This window comes from Phoenix dactylifera, chromosome 9 (genome assembly GCF_009389715.1).
Source record: "Phoenix dactylifera cultivar Barhee BC4 chromosome 9, palm_55x_up_171113_PBpolish2nd_filt_p, whole genome shotgun sequence".
Taxonomy (NCBI): Eukaryota; Viridiplantae; Streptophyta; class Magnoliopsida; order Arecales; family Arecaceae; genus Phoenix; species Phoenix dactylifera.
In genome coordinates, this window is record NC_052400.1 from 15,971,908 (window position 1) to 15,994,555 (window position 22,648).

The following is a 22,648-nucleotide window of genomic DNA, read 5'->3' on the forward strand; positions in this document are numbered from 1 at the left end:
CAAAGAGAGTCAAAATAATTTTTTTGTTTTCTCCCTTTTTTTTCTTTTTTTTTTTCTTTTTTCTTGGTTTCTTTAGCAAAATGGGGGAGCTCATGCATGCCCTTCACTAGAATGGAGGACACAAAGGCCGACGATAATTGAAAATTCAACCCAAAATGGGGCTTCCAAGAAAAGGCTTGGATTAAATCTTGATTCTCTTGTCAATTCAACCCATAATCTAAAGGCTTGGAAGGATGTGAAGATGGATTAATTAGAAGGTTAGAGGCTAATCACCTTGATTCTGGCAATGTCGGAAGACTTTTCGGTGAACACAGTGGTTGTGGCGAGCAACAATCAAGATGAAAAGGAAGAAGAATACTATCAATTTTCGACCTTGATGCTCAAGCTTGGGTGGATGTCGAAGCAAAGCCTGGGGATGGGTTTTATAGTGGTGAATGGCATCAGTATGTTCAAAGATGTCGGACTCCCATAAGGAGTCGAGGAGGAAGAGGACTTCCATCTGGAGTCAGTCTCCTCCCTAGCATGTGTTAAGCTTAAGTTTTTTTTTTTTTTTTTTTTTTTTTTGTAGAAACAATCCTTTGGGCCCTAATTCAGACACCAGGTCAGGCCATAAAGGCTAGGCTATGCCCAAAAAATAAACTCCAGGCCGGTCCAATGGACAAGGCTTGATTTTTTCTTAAGCCAAAAAGGCCGAGTGTTACATTCTCCCCCCCTAAAAAAAATATTTCGTCGCCGAAATTTCTTTCTCGAGATTTTCAAACTTTAGGGATATATAGTCCTGATCTCTTAATAAATAACCTCAAACTATTATAAACAGATAAATAGATGATATTGATTAAAGGGGTATAAGTTTTGGATCTAGGAGAAAAGAGATCCACAACAAAACATTCCAGGTCCGAGATCAAGAACTGATGGTCCACTAACCCTAAACTCAAGATGCTAAAAATTTTCTTAGAACAACATAAGATTAGAGAACCTACTAGAGAAAATAGCACAGCGACATCCAAGTTAGCCAAGATCAAAACTTTATAATTTATCAATGAAATTCTCTATAAAAAAATCAAATCAAGTCATCAATCATAAAACTTTTCAAATCAAAGAATTAATATTTCTGATCAGCTTAAAATAATTCAGACCACTAGATTTTTGCTGTGCACTCAGATTTAAACTACCAAAATTCACTAGATTCATTAAATAACTTTCGACCATGGTATGCTGAACCGGTCCCGAACCGACTGGAACTGGCCGAAAAAGGTCCGAACCGGACCTTACTGGTGTGAACTGGTCTGGAACCGGCCGGTTTAGTTCCAGTTTGCACCGAGTCGACCCAGTTCTAAACCGGGCCCCTCCCAACAACATTCGTAAGAGGCGCACCTTATTCCATCTTTCTTCCTACCGAACCAAAAATCGCACCTATTCAGCATTTTAGAATGAAGATCCAAGCCTAAATAAGGTGTGCTTCCGCTCCCCTATCTCATTTTCTCATTTTTTGGGCTCGAACAAATAGCTCGAAAATTGCAAAATAAAGAAAGATCATGCCAAAATTTTTGATTTGAGCTTGATTTTATTCTATATTATAGATATATGGACGATCTACACGATGACATAAAAATTTTTAATTTTTGGATTATATATAATTTTTAAAAATTAAAAATATATTTTTGGATAAAAAAATAAAAAAAATAAATATTAAAAAAATAAAATCAGAAGAGTATTGAGGGGCATGCTAGTTACTTCTCAACAAAATTTGGTGTTCATTCATTCAAGTTTTTCTGCGATCATACACAGTGGCTTAGACCTAAATTTGAAAAAAAAATAGAGAAATAAGTGGCCTTTGATGCATGCCCAAGGGCCTAAAAAAATATATTTTGTGTCCATTATTGAATTCTACATAGATCTAAACTGAAATTAATTTTTTAAAATATTAATATTTAAAAAATATTTTTAAATGCAAAAAATAATTAAAAATATATAAAATAATATGAAAATTATGAAAAAATAGTAGTACATATAACATGATTCAAAAGTAATTTCTGAAGTAGAAAACATATTTTTACTGAATTTATGATATTTAAATATATTTTAAAATTTAAAAATTATTAAAAATAGATAAATAAATAAAAATATTAAAAAATAGTATTATTATTAGATAAATCAGATATATTTTCTGACATAATAAAATTATCTTCATCATAAGTTAATTTTACTATTTTAAAAAATGATAAACTGACATAGTTGGTAAACCTGCAGGAGTAGAGCTATCAAGAAAAAAAAAGCCAGAGCACCATTAGAAGTGCAATTGGTGCAACACAGAGTTCAAAAAATGAGAGCTAACCAGATTGAAGCAGCACTTAGTTGGTGGTTATTCCGATGTATCTATATGTCGGAAATGACCACAGGAGGTTTGATAGCTGATGAAGAAGCATTTCGCTGATTTCAGAGCAGTAAAAATAGAATTTTCAAGAAGAAGACGGAGGTAGACCGTCGAGCAGCAGAGCCATCTTTCTATCACTTTAGAAAGTCAGAGAAGGTGTCTGCTCTAGATGACGAGGAGGTGCAGATCCAAGCTGTCATGCAAGTGAGCCTGGATAATCAATGGCAGCAGGATGAGGTGGCCAGGCATAGGGCTCGATTTGGGCCCTCGTACTATAAGTCGGGCTTCAGTTCTGGGAGCAGCAGGGCATATCTAGAGTTCAAGAGAACTTTATCAATCAGAGAGGCTGTCAGCAGAGGCGTTGGCCGTATTGCATCTATGCTGGAGGCTTTTGTTAGTGAAAAGAAGCCATCTAGAGAGATTCCACCAAGAGATTCTACCAGGAGCAGCAATCTATGATTTAGATCCACATGCCTTTTCTAGCAGAGATTCGAATCAGCAGAGGGTTGACTCAATGATAAAGAAGGATAAGAAGAATGATAAGTGGCGAGCTATTGGATCCTGATTCTACTTCAGTCATATTCCAACGAATGTAGCAAACAGTACCGCTTACAAATTATTAGATGATAAGATGTGGATCATCCACTTGATCCGTGCATCTATAATCGTATTATTAGATGACTATTGGTTAGCAGATGTTTGACTCTTACAAGAAGAGCTCTTATTTCTCAATTAGCATAAACGCTTATCATGAATATCTAAAATGACTAAAATGAATAAACAGTAATTTAAATAAATTTTAGTTTTTGAAACTGAGTAAGTTGATTCCCATAAACCTTATCACAAATTTCTAGATATTTAGATATTTGAAAATTGAAATATTAGTTTCAAACTTACTTGAGCACAAGGTTTTGAATATCGGTACCAAATCTTGTATTGTTTTTCCATCAGAATAGTATAGTATTGGAACCAAGGTATGCGGAACCGATCCGGTCAGCTACCGGTGCGCCGGAGCCGTGGAAACTGGTATGGGCAGTTCTGTGCCGGAGACGAAGAAGACGAAGAGAAGGAGAGAGCACGGAGAAGAGAGGGAGGGAAGAGACCTGTGGCTGCCATCGGAGAGCCACGGAGTCCGGGGGGGCGGTGGAGCCCACGGGGGTGCGGCGGAGGCCGAGGTTGCGGCCGCGTCTTCTGTTTCGAAAGAAGAACCAAGGGACGCGGCCGCGGATTTTTAATTTGGGGGTTTTAAGTGAAGTCGGCATTTTAAATGAAGTCAGCAAATTAAAACCCCTGATTTGCCGACTTCACTTAAAACTTCCAAATTAAAAATCCGCGGCCGCATTCTCGGCCTCCGCCGCCCCTCCGCGGTTCTCCGATGGCGGCCACTGATCTCCTCCCTCCCTCTCTTCCCCGCGCTTTCTCTCGTTCTCTTCTTCTCCGGCTCCGGCAGGGAAGAGCTGGCTGGTTCGTACCGCCTGGTTCCGCTACGAACCAGAACCGTACCGGTCTGGTTGGCGACCGGTACGCCTACCAGATCCGGTATGGCAGACCTTGATTGGAACCGACAGTACATACCTAAACTGAAAGCATCAAAAATAAAAAAGAGAAAGACCAATGGTTCTAACCAGTATAGTTGGGTATGGGTATGGTACTGTCTGTATGTAGCAACATGGTTTGTACAAATCGGTACAAAGGGTTTTAGTATCCTATCAATCATCTTGGTGCTGGTTGCCTGGTTGTGTTAGAATGGTACGACATTGATAGTACAATCTTTTTCTAGGAGTTTTTGAATCCATGCTTGAGTAAGATGATTGTCCAAAATCATTCAAATGAAATCAGTTGATATTGCTCTATTATGTTTGTAATTTTTTAGCTCATTTTCAATCAGCTTATAATAATTGTCTTTTGCTATCTACCTTGTCTGCAACATCTTGGTCTTGTTGCTGATGTTTTTCAAGTGCAATGAAATAAGTCTGAAAAATGGTGAAATATGATTCATCTTACAAATTCAGCACATGAACCTCTTCCCGTATCGATAGAGAACAATGCTGGAGCCAGAGAAGGAGAAGAGAGAGAGAGAGAGAGAGAGAGAGAGAGAGAGAGAGAGCAGGGGAGAGGGAGAACGAGCGGCAGCGGACACCGGCGACGAGCAACAGGGGGCTGGAGGAGGGCCCTGGGGGTGGGGGGGTAGGGGCGGTGGAGGCCGCGACCGCGGCTAAAAAATTTAAAATTTTTTAATTTAGGAATTTCTAAGTGAAGTCGGCAATCGATTTGCCAATTTTACTTAAAAAATCCCAAAGTTTTTAGCCGCGGTCGTGTCCCCTGTTTAGAAAGAAACAGGAGACGCGGCCACGGCCTTTGTCGGCCCCCTGTGGCCCTTCACTGTCGTCTGCCGCTGTCCCTAGTTCACCCGCCCTCCCCCGCTCGCTCTCTCTTTCTCTTCACCTCTCAGGCTCCGGCAGCAAGCCATTTTCAATGGCTGAACTACACCGGTGAGCCACCGGTACAGCTCGAAACGGGCAAAACTGGCCGGTTCGACTCGGTTCCGCATTCCTTGACCTCTTCTGGCTTGGCTTTCTCAACTTATGGCACCCATGTTGTATGCACATTCTTACATGGGAACTCTCTGGAGAAAGGGAAGGGGGGGCGGTGGAGACCACGGCTAAAAAATTTGTAAATTTTTAATTTGGGAATTTTTAAGTGAAGTCGGCAATCGATTTACCGATTTCACTTAAAAAAACCTAAAGTTTTTAGCCGCGGTCGCGTCCCCTATTTAGAAAGAAATAGGGGACGTGGCCACGACCTTTGTCGGCCCCCTGTGGCCCTCCGCTGCCGTCTGCCGCCGTCCCTCGTTCATCCTCCCTCCCCCGCTCACTCTCTTTCTCTTCTCCTCTCAGGCTCCGGCAGCGAGCCATTTTCAATGGCTGAACCACACCAGTGAGCCACCAGTACGGCTCGGAATAGGCGAAACTGGCTGGTTTGGCTCGGTTCCGCATTCCTTGACCTCTTCTGGCTTGGCTTTCTCAACTTATGGCACCCATGTTGTATGCACATTCTTACATGGGAACTCTCTGGAGAATTGTACATCTTCTGTCCTGCATGTCATCACATGATAGAATTAATGTGATTCGAGTCGTATTACTCTAGGCTAGATATCTCCATGGCATCTATTTAATCAAATTTGTTAAAAGTCAGTGATTACCATTATATGACATCTTAAAGCAAATTGAGCGGATAGGAAATTGAACATTTAACTTAAAGAAATTGTGCACCTATGCATATGTTGCATTACTATATGCTAACCTACCTTTGGCTAAATTGAAACTCAACATTTTACGCCATAATTTCTTTTGTTGTATTTGATCCTAAGAAAATGTTTTAATGGAGGAATTGAGGTGATATATGTAGTTTTTGATCACTCATAACCTGTCAATATATCAAATTTTAACTCATTTTTTTGATTTGAGGTTTTTTTCGTATATTTATTAAAACACTGCTAGAAGTTGGTGAAAACTTGTTTTTGCACTTAATCACCTTGTTTTGTTTTGGTAAAGCATGCAAATCCATCGATCCAGATTTTAAAAACTATATCCACCAACCTACGCTTGTGAGTCCTTTAAATATCTTGGATTTGCAATATCAGGTTATGCTTCAACCAGCTTACTGACATGTTTGATGGAAGTTTTCTGCTTATGGAACTATTATTTTGCTTTTATCAGGGATTAGATGATAATTTTTTTCGTTTTGATAAGGGATTAATTGCCTCAAGGTTGAATTTTACAAAAATTTTGTGCTGATCATTTGATGGACTTCTTCATATAATTTTTGGTTGTCTTGTATGTATGCTTTTTATTAAATGGCAAAAAAGCTATATGGACATTTTCTCCTTATTTTATTTGCATAATTGGGATAAAATTTGATAATTTTCACTGTTGGGGCATTACTATCTAGTTCTATTTTTTCTCATTTGCTCATCTTTGCAGCGAATCCGATTCCATAAATGCATCACAGTCAACTGGTCCAGTTGATGACTTTTCTTTTTCCTCACGTCCACCACTTAGCTTCCAACCTAATTGGTCAAGAGCACCAGCTCGTCCTAAAATGGATGATATGGTCAGGATGGGTAGATGCCAAGGAAAGGCTTCCAGCACACCTATTGTGGCAACTGGTCCAGTTAGTAACTTTTCTTTTTCCTCACAAGCACCATGCAGCTTCCAACCTGATCGGTCAGGTGCACCAGCTCGTCCTACAATGGCTGATGTTGTCAGGATGGGTAGACGCCAAGGAAAGGCTTGCAGCACACCTACTGTGGCAACTGATGGCTATCAGTCCAAATCATGTGATCCAGTTGTGTTGAACAAATCTCAAGACACTTCTAGGCTCTGCCAAAACACAGTGCAGGCTGTAAAACTGAATAGGGAATCACATTCTTCTCATGATCATGCTTCAAATGTTACAGCGATCAATTGTGACCCTGGGGGTGCTGTTGTTCAGCAAACTTCTCATGAGGAATTGTCCTTAGCTGATCGACCATCTGTCAGAAGTGACCAAATTGTCTCAGAAATATTTGATGCTTCTGCCAACTATGCTGATGAACCTGCACCATCTAGTTTGCATGCTCATGGGGCTGATTTGTCTTTCTTGGATGATGATCAAGTATCAGAAGGAATCATCGCAGGCCAAAATCGGCCAACCAAGTCAACTAAATCTGCTTCTGCATCTGACAGACAAGTGGACAATTCTGGATATGGTTTTCTTTTTCCACATGTGTATGGGCACCATGAAGGTACATCTTCCTATAAAAAAATGGATTCTCATTTTCCTGTTTTATTTTTCATTTTGTACTGCAGTTGTTTGTGCAATGAGTTTGGGAGGAGTGGACTTTTTTGATGTTTTCTAGGTGATTTTCTCCCAAAAAATGCCCGGCTCTATAGAATAAATAGTTCTGTTTCAGACAATTAGATTGACCTCATCCATAGTCTTGGGACCATTGCATATGACTCTAGAAAAGGCGATCAAAATGCCTACCTTAGAGGTGTCGATACAAGGATATAAAATAGTTTTGCATCTACCAGGTGGTAAGGGTTTTATGATCTAGAAACCATAGAAATTGATGTGGTCAAAAGGCCTATGTGGTGAGCGGTGACCAACTTGATCACCTAGAAAACATTAAGTAGGAGTACTATTTTGTCTTTTTCTTTTTCCATCATATATTATAAACTCCTAAACATGATTTTGTCCTTTATTGCTTGAATTAGAAGCTCTATTTCATGATTGCCTTTTTGGGTCTCATCATTCCAACCTAATTGGTCAGGAGCACCAACTCGTCCTACAATGGGTGATATTGTCAGTATGGGTGGACACCAAGGAAAGGCTTCCTGCACACCTATTGTGACAACTGGTCCAGCTGATTCCATAAATACATCACGGTCAACTGGTCCAGTTAGTAACTTTTCTTTTTCCTCACAAGCACCATGCAGCTTCCAACCTGATCGGTCAGGTGCACCAGCTCGTCCTACAATGGCTGATGTTGTCAGGATGGGTAGACGCCAAGGAAAGGCTTGCAGCACACCTACTGTGGCAACTGATGGCTATCAGTCCAAATCATGGGATCCAGTTGGGTTGAACAAATCTCAAGACACTTCTAGGCTCTGCCAAAACACAGTGCAGGCTGTAAAACTGAATAGGGAATCACATTCTTCTCATGATCATGCTTCAAATGTTACAGCGATCAATTGTGACCCTGGGGGTGCTGTTGTTCAGCAAACTTCTCATGAGGAATTGTCCTTAGCTGATCGACCATCTGTCAGAAGTGACCAAATTGTCTCAGAAATATTTGATGCTTCTGCCAACTATGCTGATGAACCTGCACCATCTAGTTTGCATGCTTATGGGGTTGATTTGTCTTTCTTGGATGATGCTCAAGTATCAGATGGGATCATCACATGCCAAAATCGGCCAACCAAGTCAACTAAATCTGCTTCTGCATCTGACAGACAAGTGAACAATTCTGGATATGGTTTTCCACATGTGCAAGGACACCATGAAGGTATATCTTCCTATAAAAGAACAGATTCTCATTTTCCTGTTTTATTGTTCATTTTGTACTGTAATTGTTTGTGCAATGAATTGAGAGGCATGGACTTTTTTGATGTTTTCTAGGTGATTTTTCCTCAAAAAATGCCCGACTTTGTAGAATAAATAGTTTTGCTTCGGACAAGCATATTGACCTCATCCATAGTCTTGGGACCATTGCACTATGACTCTAGAAAAGGTGATCAAAATGCCTACCTTAGAGATGTTGAAACGAGGATATAAAATAGTTTTGCAACTACCAGGTGGTAAGGGTTTTATGAGCTGGAAACAATAGAAATTGACATGGTCAAAACTCGAAAGGTCTCGGTGAGTGGTGAGTGGTGACCAACTTGGTCACCTAGAAAGCATCAAGAAATCAGGTCTGTAGGAGCTCTATTTTGTCTTTTTTCTTTTTCCATCATATATTTTAGATTCCTAGACATCATTTTGTCCTTTATTGCTTGAAGTAAGAGATCTATGTCACGATTGCCTTTTGGGTCTCATCATTCCACCATTAAGTTTCAAGAACTTTTCTAGCAGCCCTCTTCATATATCTTTTCCAGTTTGATGCTCCATCATACTAGTGAAGTTTTCAGTTTCTCATCCTTTTTCAATGTAGCATCTCTAAAGAATGTAGAATTTTGATTGCCTTATTCTTGGCCATCTTGTGGTTACATTACATTTTCCAAGTGTGTGCATCCTTAGAGCCTATATCCCAAAATTGCTTCGTAAAATTTTTGTAGAAGGGCTGTCAGTACTTTTCTGATTTGAACTTTATTTGCATTTATTCAAGTGTTTGAGAGCCAGCAACACCAGGTGTGCAGGCCGTTGGCCAGTGATGAATGTCATGCCATGCTGAAACATGAAAAGTCAAAAAAATATTTGAGAGTCCTTTTTTATTTAAAACATCAAGAAAGACTTAATAAGTGCAATGCTGACCCAGTGCCAGCATGGAGCAGCACAAGTTGGTGCTTAAAAGTTAAACTTCGCATTTATTTACTCAAAGCTGCATTTTTTCACCTTGTATCAGAATGAAACCAGTCATAAGCATTAAGAATGTAATATATCTGAATCTGTTTCAGATTTAAGGACGAATAATAAGTTCAATCATTTAATGGACAAACAAGTCTCTTCCTTCTGACCTAGGGACTTTCATGCAGCATTGTGCACTGATAGTTTTACTTCTTTTCTTTTTCACATAGTTCACATAGATCATAATCACTTGGAATCTGAATTGCATAAATTAGTGGACAAAAATCATATAGATACAATGCTTTTCTATTCTTAATTCTCTTTTATTTCCTAAATCTCTGAAAGTGAAATTAGATGTGCCCCACCACATACCACCCCCCTTCTTCTTTAAAGTTTAAATGTATATATAATCCTATTTGTGCGTGAGCAACAATTTTTCTGGATCTATTGTTAGTTTCGGTAATTGTATTTGTACACAAAATTCATCAAATTTGCAAAGAAAATCTTCTCCTAGGATTGTTAACATTGGTGAAGTTTGTGTTTTATTTTGTTTATTAATACCTTTATGATTTTATCTGATGATATGGGATTATAAATTCAACTAAGCCAAACATATTGGTTGCTTAATTGCTAAGAAATGACAGACTTACTCATCCAGTGCTCCAGATATTCTGAAGAAAGAATAGCCATATTTAGAGTGCTGCATGCCCATCTTTGCCATTCCACTCCTATTCTTGGCTTGATAATGGTACTGGACACTTGTTTTTAAGTTCATAAATGTAGCTTTGACATAGTACAGATAATACATCAGATCTTATCCAAAACCTCACCTTGCTTGTTGGATTATTTGTGGTTATCTTAAAAGTCAGTAAGTGACATCCATATTGACATTTCTTTCTTGGTTGTCGCATCCTGAAACCTTTCAGCTGAGGATGATGGTATGGAGCTTTCACTGTCTATTTCCAACTTGCAGCAACTAAGTTTGTATGAGGAACATGATACTGCACCTGCAGAGAGTTGCCCTGCAGTAAAAATTCCTGAGCATCTGCAGGTTACCAAAGCAGATTGCTCACGTTTGAGCTTTGGCGCTTTTGGATCTGGTGTAACTGGTCCATCTACTGGTATTTTTATTCCAAGGCCTCTGAAAAGTAATTTACAGGTAGCCTCAGTTACAGATACTAGCGTGCCTCCAATTGGTCAGCCAGATACTAGGTATTGCCTACATTATTTTCTTCCTTTTGAACGTAAGCATACTTTGTGTGTGTGTGTATCTATATGTGACATTATATATGCTTATTTTCAGAATATCCAAGTATCATCATGATGAGCAGATAAGACCTTTCTCAGATGATAGCGTCTCTTTTATAACTGGCACAAGCACTGACAATTATGGTATGCTTTCAACTTCACAACCAGAGGTCACGAGGAATGATACCGCTCTGCATACAATTCAACAAAACTTTCCATCTGCCTCTGGTTATGCGATTTCAAACAACGCACAACCAACTGCTGCAGCATGTACATACAGACAAGCAAATTCACATATGCAAAATCTTTCTGCTTTCTCAAGTGCAATGGTAACACAATACCCTTTATTTGCTTTTTAGCCTTACTAATTGCTGACTGCTGCTATTCTTAATCCAGTTTCATATGATCAACTTTCTAAACGATTTGTGGGTTTTTTTTTCAATTATGTTGTTTATAACTGGCTGAATATTGTGATTCAAGGATTATTTATAAACATTAGACTAAAGACTAGGCTTTTTCATGTATATCTTATAGTCTATAAAGAATGCTAATATCCAATTTTCTTTAGCAAATGTACAGTTTTCTGATTAAGTACTTTTCTGCTTGCAATGTGGTGAATAATGTCAATAGAGAGGTCTCATATTTAAATATGTTAATGCATCGGATGTTGTCTACTTACATTTGTATTCAAGTTGTCACATTTTTTCTTTATAAAATGTTTAATGTCAAATCAACTAGTTTTCATATATTGTAGAAATAGAGATGGGCATCGGGCTGTGCCGGGCCTGGCCCAGGCCCACCGGGCCACAGACCAAACGGGCCGTGCCTGGCTCGGCCTGTTACTAAATGAAATGCCCGCTTAACCTAAAGGCTAAGCCCGGCACGGCCCGCTTAACCTAAAGGCTAAGCCCGGCACGACCCTAGGCCCGTGGGGTGGCGGGCCATGCCGGGCCCGGCACAGGCCGTGCCAGGCACGAGACGGGCTTAGCCTCCACCCCCTCTAACCCCGAGATCACCCCGCTCGCCGGCTCCCTCGTCGCGATCCGCATCCTCTCCTTTCTCCTGCCACCGCCCTGCTCGAAGAGCGGCGATAGATCGAGCCCCTCCGAGAGCGAGATCAGATGGAACGCGTTCAGCCTCTCAGGCTCCTCCTTACCTTTCTCCTCCCACAAAGACGACGATGCCGACGCGGCTACAGTACTCGGAATCCGCGATTTCTTGAACCAGGGCATCTCGACCAGCTTGGACACCATGATCCGGCGGTTGGGGTTCGGATCAAGGAGCTTGGTGACGACCCGGCGGGCGTCCGACGAGAACCACGGCGGGCAGCAGAAGTCCCCACGGAGGATCTTCTTGTACATGGCGGCGAGGTTATCGTCCTGGAAGGGGAGGTATCCGGCGATAAGAACGAAGAGAATGACCCCGCAGGACCAGAGATCGGCCTTGGCACCGTCGTAGCCCTTCTTTCCAATCACCTCCGGCGCGACGTACGCCGGCGTGCCGCAGGTAGTGTGGAGGAGGCCGTCGGGGCGGACGTCATCGGCGAAGGTGCTGAGGCCGAAGTCGGCGACCTTAAGGTTGCCGGCGTGGTCGAGGAGAAGGTTCTCGGGCTTGAGGTCCCGGTGGAAGACGCCGCGGCCATGGCAGAAGACGGCGGAGATGAGCTGTCGGAAGTAGTGCCGAGCGGCCTCCTCCCGTAGGCAGCCGACGCAGGCGATCCGGGAGAAGAGCTCGCTGCCGCGGACAAGCTCCATGGCGAAAAAGATCTTGGACCGGGTGGCCATTACCTCGTGGAGCTCCACGATGTTGGGGTGGGTCTCCATCTTCATCGCCGAGATCTCGCGCTTCACCTGCTTCATCATCCCCATCCGGATCACCTTCTCCTTCCCCACCACCTTCATCGCCACGCTCTTCCCAGTCAGGAGATTCCGGGCGAGGTAAACCTTCGAGAAGGTCCCTTGACCGATCACCCGGCCGAGCTCGTAACGCCCATGAAGGATGCACCTCCCGTCCGCCACCGCCGCCGCCGCCGCCGCCACCTCCTCCATCATGAGACCGCTTTCCTTGTACCCCTTTTTTCTTAGTTTTCTCTTTGTTAAAGAAGGAAGAGGGAGGAGAGAGGGCTACCCGTCTTCAACGTGCTTGCGGTGGCAACACCAGCCGCCGTGCTTCGTTCGCTTCCCGGCGAGATCAGGACTCGATCCCCTCATCGTGCTGAATTCCCTGGTAGGCGGCGGATCGGAGGAGCCGAGCTGGTGCGGCGCAAAGAAGAAATTAGGGTTTCAAGTGGCGGCGAGAGGGAGAGAACCGGAGCTTGCGGCTTTCTTTTCCTTGTAGGAGGAGGGATGGATATCTGAGGCGACTCCCCATCTATTTTTCCTGGGGTTTGTATCGGCAGATTACGATGTTGCCCATAGTATGCCGGGCTGGCCCGCGGGCCGTGCCGTGCTTGGCCCACGAATCGTGCCAGCCCAGGCTCTTATGGGCCGCGTCGGGCTCGGCCCGCGGGCCAGAAATCCTTAACCCAACCCGGCCCCCCTTTATAAGCCGTGCCTAGCACGGCCCGTTACTGTAGCAGGCGGGCCGTGCCAGGCACGGCCCGCTTCGTGCCGGGCCGTGTCGGGCCATGGGCGGCCCGGCCCAATGCCCACCTTTATGTAGAAAGCAGTAGCTATATTATTGACCAAACAGATTTTTTTGCTCTATTTAATGTTAGGTCCATTTTGGATGACATATAATTGGGGCCATTGCTTGGTTGTTGGTTCAATGGTAAAGGCTTGGGTTAAGTGCAATGGCACAAGTTCGAGTCCTGGGGCAGCCACTTAGGTTCGAGTCCTGCTATTCTTCCAGGATAATAGGTTGTCAAGAACATAACTTGGTATATAGTTTTTAAGAGGGTGGGCCTTGGCGCAACAGTAAAATTGCTCCATTGTAACCTGGGTGTCACGGGCTCGAAACATAGAAATAGGCTTTTTGCATATGGGGGTAAGACTATGTATATCTTACTGTCCCCAAACCCTGTAATTGTGGGAGCCTTGTGCACCGGGATGCCTTTTTTTTGGATGATAGTAAAAAAGTGATGGCTTGCTTTGTCATTCCTAAATACTGTATTATTGTAGTCATCTTCCTCAAAAATGGAAAGAATATCTTTGGGTTAATAACTATTCTTCTGCCACCTATAAGATCAACTCTGCATACTTGCCCCTTGCTTTTGCCCCAGATAGTAAGTTGTATATGATGAAACACAGTGAACCTTGAACGATTAAATAAGAGTAGGAGATTTGTAGGACTGGAAAGCCCAATTCATAGGGATGTAAGAACATTTTATTGATTCACAAGAAAAAGCTATAGAATTTGTATTTTAAACAGCCGTCAGATTTATCAATGTACCATGCAACTTGAATCTCTTGTGAGCCCTAGTTTTAATTTTTTGATTAACTGGAATAATCCATGATGTACACTAGTGAAATATCAATCAAAAATACTTTGCAGTATGATTTAGGTGTGTATTGAGGAGTAAAAATTGCCAAGAGTTGGAAATGAGTTAATGGTTTTCCTACATCAGCATGACAAGTTGATAGGAGTATCCACTGCAATAAACTTCGTGATGCAATAAGTGATGCTGAAATCTTAAATTGGTTTAGTCACTTTTGAAAAGAAATCATATCCTGTGATGTTTACTTGTACTGAGTTGAATTCCTTTTATAAATTTAATGCAGCTGGGTCTATCTTGTCAAGGAAAGCAAAGTGAAACAAATTGTTATGTTGATTTATAAGTGGGTATGATTGTGTGAATTCACTTGGTTATTTGATAAGCAAGGTGTGATTTAAAGAGATATGTTACTTTTGGATCAACTCTTGTAATGTATTTGCCTATTTGCCCACTTTAATTGACAGTATTTCTAAGGAAAGTTTATGATTCTTAGAATTTTCAACATGCGAAAATTCTCAATAATATAGAAAGCAATTAACACCCTGATGATTAGTGCCAAAAATATTAATCTGGGCAAAGATGGAAAATAAATTTCAATCAGTAGCGGATTCCAGCAATCTAGTGCATGGAATCAATTAAGGAACCACAAAATATTAGTTTGTTAGTATATTACTGTAAGTCTGGACTTGAAAACTTAAATAGAGCTTATTTTTAACTGCGGTATGGTCATATATGATATTTTTTCCAGGTATTGAGGTAGGGAAGAACAAAATTAGGCTTAACATTGAGAAGAGGGGCATTGCAATAAATTACTCCTCCTATAAGCTTCTTTTTTTTGTTAAACAATTTCAACACGCTCATTACTATCTTTTAGTCTATTTAGTGATGTTAAGCATGGAGAAATTGGAAAACGAGTGATATTTTCAGTTTCTTGGGTGACTATTCTTAGCATGACAATCTCTTGATGTTTCCCTATATTAAATATTACAGAATCATAGACAAAAGGGGCTAATTCTTCATATACAGTTATGCAGCGAAAGGGTAGTCCTTTTAAGCTAGGGGAATGTGAACTGGGAGTGGATATTTTTAAAGGTAATGAGTTCTGCTTGCTATGTTAGAAAAGACATTATGTTCTTGAGGGAAAAAAATTAAAGGTTTATATGGAGTTTAGAAGCTTGAATGAGGAGTTGGTTTGAGAGTAGATTTAGGTGTTGGAGCAGGGAAGCATGAGATCTTTATTGATTTGTGTTGGGCATTAGATGTGATGTAGGACAACTTTAGGGAACCTAGTAAGTGATCTCAAACAAATATGGCAAACTATAACTTGAAATTTATGGAGACCTTAAATACCATGGATGAAAACAGTTGAAATTATGATGCTATGCAATACTAAACAGCAATCTGAAATTAGAATTTAGAAACTACTGGGATTAGGGCTCAAATTACTAGATGGGAAAATCATATTCGAAGAATAACTTTTCACAAATAAAGCACAAGATTCAGCAGCAAAAATATTGAAGATTACCAAAAATCTTTGAAGGATGCAAAGTAACAGATCATCGTCCTTCAGGGTGAATATGCTGCAATAGCTGTCCAGATCCAGTCTGTTCCTATTTCCTACTCGTAGATCGTGTACGACATCCCAAGATCTGAGACCTTTTCAGTTATAATAGGAATTGATGCGCTCCAAGGACCAGGTTTAGGATTTTCTGATTTACTGCAAAGTTTTCCAGAACCAAAGAAAGAGGGCTAACAGGTCTGCAGAAGTTGCAAATCTGTTTATACTTATGCAGATTAGGTTTTGGACAGATCAAAGCCTGTAATAACTGTTGACTGATGGTTGTAAAGTGACTGCTATAAGGAAATGGCAACAAGGGTAGATAGAAGGGGGTGTTTTGCTCTAGGCTGCAGCAATGAAGAAAAGAAAGAAAGATAATAAAGATATTATTGAGAAGGAAGAAGAAAAGAAAACAAATCAATCTCACACTAGTTTGATAGGGAATCACTCTCTAGGGCCTCAGACCCATATTCCATATCACACGCAGATAAGAGAGAGAGAGAGAGAGAGCCTTGATTTCTTTGATGAAAAATTCTGCATTCAATGTTCATAATACCTTCCGACTACATTCAACGTTCATAATACCTTCCGACTAGCCTTTTTGGGTGAGATCCTGGGTTGTTACAAATGATATCAGAGCTGATCCGGCTTATGACTTATGTGGACTAGAGGACATTGCAGCATGGATCCATTTGGGTTGACCATGAGTTGATCATGGTGCTTATGATTAGATTTGAATAGATTTAGACCCTTGGCTTGGCGAGGACGCCAGGGCTTAAATGGGAGGAGTATATGAGGATCCATGCAGGAATCTAAATAATACCTTTCAACTAGCCTTTTCAAGTAAGGTCCTAGGTTGCAAAAAAAACTCTAAAACAAAGAAGCTTTAAAAAGGCACAGTACTGTAGTATTACTGCTCATGTTGCAATGCCATGAACAATAGCTCAGCCCTTATTTAATTTCTAAAATGCCCTCTCGACTCTTTAATAACACATAAGACTAAACTAGTCACTTAAATTCAGTGCTTTTCACACTTTAGTACTATACCAAAAAAAACATGGTCTAAAACAGGAAATAAAATTAGAATAAAAATAAATGACACTTGGATACAAAACAAACTCCAATGATGTATGTAAAGCTCTTGTCATGGCACCAGGCCATCCAAGTCAATCTAAAGGCTTGGATATTTCTTTGCTAACCTTACGTAGACTTGAAATCTGTAGCAATCTTGATTAACTCCCCTAGACTGGAAAAATTTGCCTTTGGCAAATAGATCCTATGGTGTCTCTCTGGCAACTCTGGGTTAAGCTTTTGTAGCTCATCAGATGTGATCCATGTTTTAGCCAAAGTTAGGCATCCTCTCCACTTGACCAAGTATTTCTGAAATCCACTACTGCTAGTAGAAACTATCTGCTCATCCATGATATCCTCAATCCTCTTTCTTTCTTCTCAGTGGTGGGTGAGGTGGAGTGGGAGGCTGTGGGAGTGTAGACACAACATGGTGGAGATATGGAAGATGCAGCAGTAGAAGTAGTAGGAAAGAAAGAAGGAAAAGGCTCAAAATATATATCCTTGGGCTCCCGATAGTGTTAAGTCCTCCACATTAAACATAAGATTTACCCTCCATGTCTATAGGAATATCCAACACACTAAAGATATCCAACACATAAGCATTTGCACCAATCGTTTGCAAGATATGGTGGGGACCTGTCTTTCTAATGTGTAGTTTCTTCAGGATTCATTGCATGAACCTCTTCGGGCAAACTCGAGCCATCACCATGTCTCCCTCTCCATACTCTTGATACTTGCGATGTACATCTACTGTAGATTTGTAGCTTTCGTTGCTCGAAGCTATGTTTCAGCATGTGCATTATACATATAATGAGCAAACAAATCCGCTAACTCACTAGCTCTACATGAAGGTTCGCCGAATCGGTACCGGAGCCGTACTGGTTGGCGCCCGATACGGTTCAGTATCAGTTTGCGCCGAACCGAACCAAAGCGGTTGGTGCTGGTTCACGCATCTGCACGCCCTTTTTTTTGAGTTTTCTCTCTTTTCGAACTTTTGTTATGAATGTAAGTGTAATTTTTTTTTTTTGATTTTTTTTTGATGTTTCTATGATTTCGGTTTAAGCTGAATGCATCTTATTGCTTTAAAATAACACATCATAAAATGAACAATATAAAATATCCTCAAATCAAAATACAATCAATTACATACTTTTAAAGTCCAACAAACATACATAATGATATTTAAAATCGGGTCGAGTGGCGATGCCTCTCGTAGATATCCGGATCATCAGTATAATCAGGAGGCATATCAACCCACCCCTCTTACCAAGCAGCATTGTAGTCTTATACGTTTATTCCATAAGAAACGTGCGCTAGGTTATAAGCACTCTCAGATCTCTCGCTGAAACTCTGGCTTTGAGAGGTATTCTCTGGCCAATAATATAGCTGTAGAGGGGCTCATCCGAATATGCCGGCAGTAAAATCCGACTCGTAAGATGCTTCACGCTGCGTAGGGTAGTAGCCATCGGAAGATGCCTCAGATGCACCATATCCATATCCGTATTCTTATGGATCATAGGCTGCCTGTGGCTGCGGATAATAGATCCAGTATACAACTCGGAACCTGATATGTGTATAGATCCTACTCCACGTGCGAAGTCATCTGCAGCTGCATCGTGTTCTTCTAAATAACCTCGAGGAGCACGTCTATTATATATAATGGTATCCTCGCGGGCTCTACTAAGTCGTTCACTGTGGTTTCTATCCTATATAGCGTGCGCAAACTGAAACTTACAGGTGTATCGAAGACCACCTTACAGTTGTCTCATGAATAGTGGTCTCCTATCCTCTATTTTATGGCTAACAGATTCATGACCACCAAAATCGTTATTGCTGCTGGTTCAGGACTCGACATTCTCCATTAGGGCTGCAAGTACCTTTTATTTTTTTTGGTTTGCTGGGCAGCTATCTTCTTACCCTTCGTGCTTTTCTGTTTGACTATGTCGCCCTCCTGATCGAGTCAAGCGGGTAGCATTAGTGACCTCGTCCGAGCATCTCTCGATCATATCTCTGAGAGGATGTTTCGGACTAGGAGTCATGTGGTGACTGGCTCTTCTGCGGCTGTAACTGATCAGTTGTAGGAGTGTGTGGAATATTGCGCTCTGCCCATTGCCCTGCAACGATCCTAACCTCACTGGCTACGAAGTTAGCTGGTCGTGGAAGCGATCCTGGATAGTCAAGCTCCGACTCCTGCTGCCATAAGCCATCCGATCATAGGATCATCGTCATCATCAACGAAAACACTGTAGATCGGATCTGCATACTTGAGCTCCATTTTCTTCTGAATGCACTTTAGCCTCAACCTCAGATTGTAGTGGATATATACAAGGTCGTTGAGGCACTCTTGTCAAACGGTTCCTCTGCTTGCTGTGGATGAAGGCGAAGGTGGACCAGTTGCGCTCACAGCCACTCAAGGAGACTGTCTGGGAGAAGATCTAGATAACTATCCTCTTAAGATTTTTCGCATACAATCCAAAATAAATCTACCATTAGGCTACAAAAATATTGAAAAAAATAGATATAAGATAATACCATATTAGTAACCATCTAACGCCGGGTAAATGTCCTCCGATGTGTAACATATCTGGATTCATACTTGTTTTACTAACGACAATTACTCGTTGTCCAAAGCTGTTGCTGCCTTTTCGAAATAATTTGGTCTGTGAAAAAAATCATATTGTACTATGTTAATAATAGAATATACCAATTAACTTTCATATGTTAGGTCCAATGTTTGCTGTGCCGGTACCAGGTCAAACTGGTTCTCTAACAGCATGGGTCGGTACGGACCCGCGCCGTGCCATGCTGGCCCTGTAGCGACACAGTTGAAGAGGCGGGGGGAGGGAGAACGGGAGAGACAAAAAGAGAGAGAAGGGGGAGGCCGAGGGAGGCTAGTGGAGGGCCAGAGAGCTGCCGTGCGGAAGAGGCGAAGGCCGGAGAGTCGCCGTGCGGAGGAGGCGGAGGCTGGGGAGCCGCGGAGGAGGGGCTCCGCCTCCGGTCCCCTGTTTCGTTCGAAACAGGGGCTCGGAAGGGGCCCTTTTTATTTTTGTGAATTTGAAGTGAAACCCCTCCGTGCTGTGGCTCCCCAGCCTTGTCGGCCTCTCTCTTTCTCTCCCTCTCCCTCCCTCCCATGCACTCTCTCTTTTTCTCTTTTTTCTTCTCTCTTCCTCCATCACCGGTCTTGGTTTCATTGCTGGAACTGTCCCGGTCCACCGCTGGTACGGCTCGGAATACCTCGAACCGAGCGGTTTGGGATGGTTCCACCGACCATGGTTAGGTCCTTTACAACCAGGATAGAATCATGATCTCAAGTGTCCTAGGAAGACCTGAAACAAAATCTAAACTAGTGTCTTGCCACAGAGCATGTGCAATAGGCAGCAACATGTTAAAATATTTGTTCTACTTTCTGCCCTTCACTATCTAACATGTATAGCACCAAGCAACTATACGTGCCACATCATGCTTGAGACTAGGCCAGAAGAACCTATCCTCCACCAATGGCATTGGTTTTATCCATGGTATGCCGTACCGGCCTAGTTCGGGCTGGTACGGAGCGTACTGTACCGGTTCGGTACCGGTACTTAGTATGAGTGGCGTACCGAGTGGCACTGTGCTAATGTGGCACTGGTGCGGAGTCTGGTACCGAGACAGCGAACCTTGGTTTTATCTCTCTCACAATGACCTACCCCTCCACCTTTATGTAATTTCCAAATCAGATAAATCTCTCAAAAATGTGCTGGGAATACATGGGCAGCTGCTCCTAAACAAGTAACCGTCACAAACAATAAATATACTTTATGAGAAGGTGAATCACTAGTCAAAATAGCATATATCTCACCACAATCCTGACATGAAGAGTAGTCATGAATGATCCTATCAAAATCCACCACTTATACATTCATGATAGGTTGGATGGCTACTTCCTCACGAAGTGCATCTGCTAGTTTGCTCTCAACACCTAAGCAATGTCTGAGAACAAAAGTGTATTGCAAAAACTCAACCCATTTAGCATGTTGGTGCCCTAAGTTATTTTGGGAGTTGTTTACACTACGTCCTAGGTTATAGTGTAAATTCTAAGTTTCGGTTGGATGAGGGCCATGTGGTTAAGTTGAATGGACCAAAGGAGATGATTGAAAATCTAACTAATTAAACTACCATATGATGTTCAGTAGGCTGAGTGGCATCTAAAACAATGTCACAGCTAAATAAGGCCGAAGGAGCGCATGAAATAGAGATTGAGGGATAGAGTACAGGCCAATTGAAGGTTGCCTATCCAAGATATTAAGTACATTACTTGAGGCTTATCAGGTCTTATGACCTGTGGAGATGAAACCATGGGTCTAGCAGAAGGTCGCTAATATGGGTATGGAACATGCACGAAGTGGAAAGTGGGAAGAGCGACAGGAACTGATTGCTGTAGTTAGTAATGATTGTTCAGCATGAGAAGCAAGCGGCCGCCTGGTAGTTAGTTATGATTGTATAAATATTAGAACTCTAAGAAAAGGCCCTTGACCAATCAAAGAATTATTGATTTCTTTATTTTATGTTATCTTCCTGTTGCTTTCATTTATCTTACTTTACCCTTATTCCGTAGTTCCTAGCATAGCTCCGTATTCCCCGCTTCCCTTCTCTGAGAAGGCAGCACCTTGGTAGCAAAAATCCTCGAAGTTCAAGGTGGTAGGACCCACTACCACTAGCATCTCTTTCTGGTTCAGACTTCGGTGGCATACCTGCATGGCCATTTGACTTGTCACAGGCTTGGTTTCCTCCTCACTACCCCTTCCCAAGAGAAAAAGGTGTGAACAAGCTCTCTAGCGCGCCCAATGGGACATTGGTAGCTACTATGATGCTGCCACGAAGAAGAAATGATGCTCAACCATTAGGATTGGTAGGAAGTCCAGTTTGCAATGTTGTTTAAGAACTTCAGATTTTCCAGACTAGGCCAATATGGATAAAGTCCTCAGGCTCAGCTAGAAATTGAAGTTCCTGGCAAGCAGATTGGCTCTACCTCTCCTACATATCATGGCTTTGAGAGCCATGTTCCTCGAGTAATATTGATCCATTTGTTGACCGAAACTGTCTTGTAGGTCAAGTTCTATGTGGATGAGAGCTAGTGAGGCTTGTTAGAAGCTGTAACAAGTCAAGTGGCCACTATCCTAAGATCATTTGTTGAACAACATGAATCTTCCTCGACTTTAATAGAAAAAACAGGTTAAGAGACTTGTTTCCGTGATACCTTGTTAATATGAAACACTACAGCATGTGCAACATATCCTGTGATGAATGTGGCTGATAATAGTACCCATATGGTGGATAAATTGGCTGACCAATAGTTGTACTAGGGGAATGTCAGGATTCTAAAGAAGCCCGACCTCCAGAGTTCATGGTCTATGAGAAAGGCTAGGCCAAATATTGCTCTGGAGCAAGGTCTGCTGAACCGACCTGTACCGGTCGGTTCAGCCCGTACCGGACCGGTGCCGACTGGCACCGGTCCGGTACCGGGGTATAAAACGGTTCCGACCCAAACTGGGTCGGAATCGATTGGTTCTGTACCTGGACCGGTGCGAACCGGCCCGGTACAAGCCGGTACCGGTGCGAACCGGCCCGGTTCGCACCGGTCCAAGCCACACTTTCCCCACGCGGGGGTGCGCGGGGAAGAGCGCCCGCGCGCGGGGCAGCGCGCCCCACGCGCGGGGAAGAGCGCCCACGCGGCTGGAGCCCGCGTGGGCCTCTTAATGCCACAGAGTGGCATTTGTTTTTTTTTTTGAAAAACGCGCGCGGACGCGCGAGCGGAGAACGCGCGCCCGCGCGCGATTCCCCGCATAGGAATCGCGCCCGCGCGCGATTCCCTGCGGGGCATCGTGCCCACGCGGGCTGGCAGCCCGCGTGGGGGCATTAAATGCCACAGAGTGGCATT

The 22,648-nt window shown here is 42.4% G+C and overlaps 2 protein-coding genes across 2 annotated transcripts in view; one reads left to right on the top strand and one right to left on the bottom strand.

Annotated features, from left to right (window-relative positions):
• Positions 1 to 22,648, top strand: part of LOC103701795 — a 36,682-nt gene that overhangs the window by 8,890 nt on the left and 5,144 nt on the right. Inside the window, exons 5-8 of the mRNA XM_039130588.1 lie at positions 6,358 to 7,160; positions 7,689 to 8,423; positions 10,348 to 10,633; positions 10,725 to 10,998. Of these exons, the coding sequence (XP_038986516.1) occupies positions 6,358 to 7,160; positions 7,689 to 8,423; positions 10,348 to 10,633; positions 10,725 to 10,998 (2,098 nt within the window). The remainder of the gene's footprint in view (positions 1 to 6,357; positions 7,161 to 7,688; positions 8,424 to 10,347; positions 10,634 to 10,724; positions 10,999 to 22,648) is intronic.
• Positions 11,121 to 19,904, bottom strand: LOC103701786 (CBL-interacting serine/threonine-protein kinase 6-like). The gene is made up of 3 exons (XM_039130533.1): positions 19,878 to 19,904; positions 11,633 to 12,669; positions 11,121 to 11,130 (listed from the first exon to the last, which is right to left on the bottom strand). The coding sequence occupies exons 1-3, from the start codon at positions 19,902 to 19,904 to the stop codon at positions 11,121 to 11,123; spliced, it is 1,074 nt and encodes a 357-aa protein (XP_038986461.1).

What these genes read in the sequence shown, in the direction of transcription:
- LOC103701786 (XM_039130533.1), bottom strand. Translation starts at nt 19,904, where the DNA reads ATGGAGGAAGAGAGAAGAAAAAAGAGA. An exon ending in AAGAGAGAAGAAAAAAGAGA is followed by an intron (nt 12,670 to 19,877) that starts AAAAGAGAGAGT and finishes GACGGGAGGTGC; the next exon opens with ATCCTTCATGGGCGTTACGA.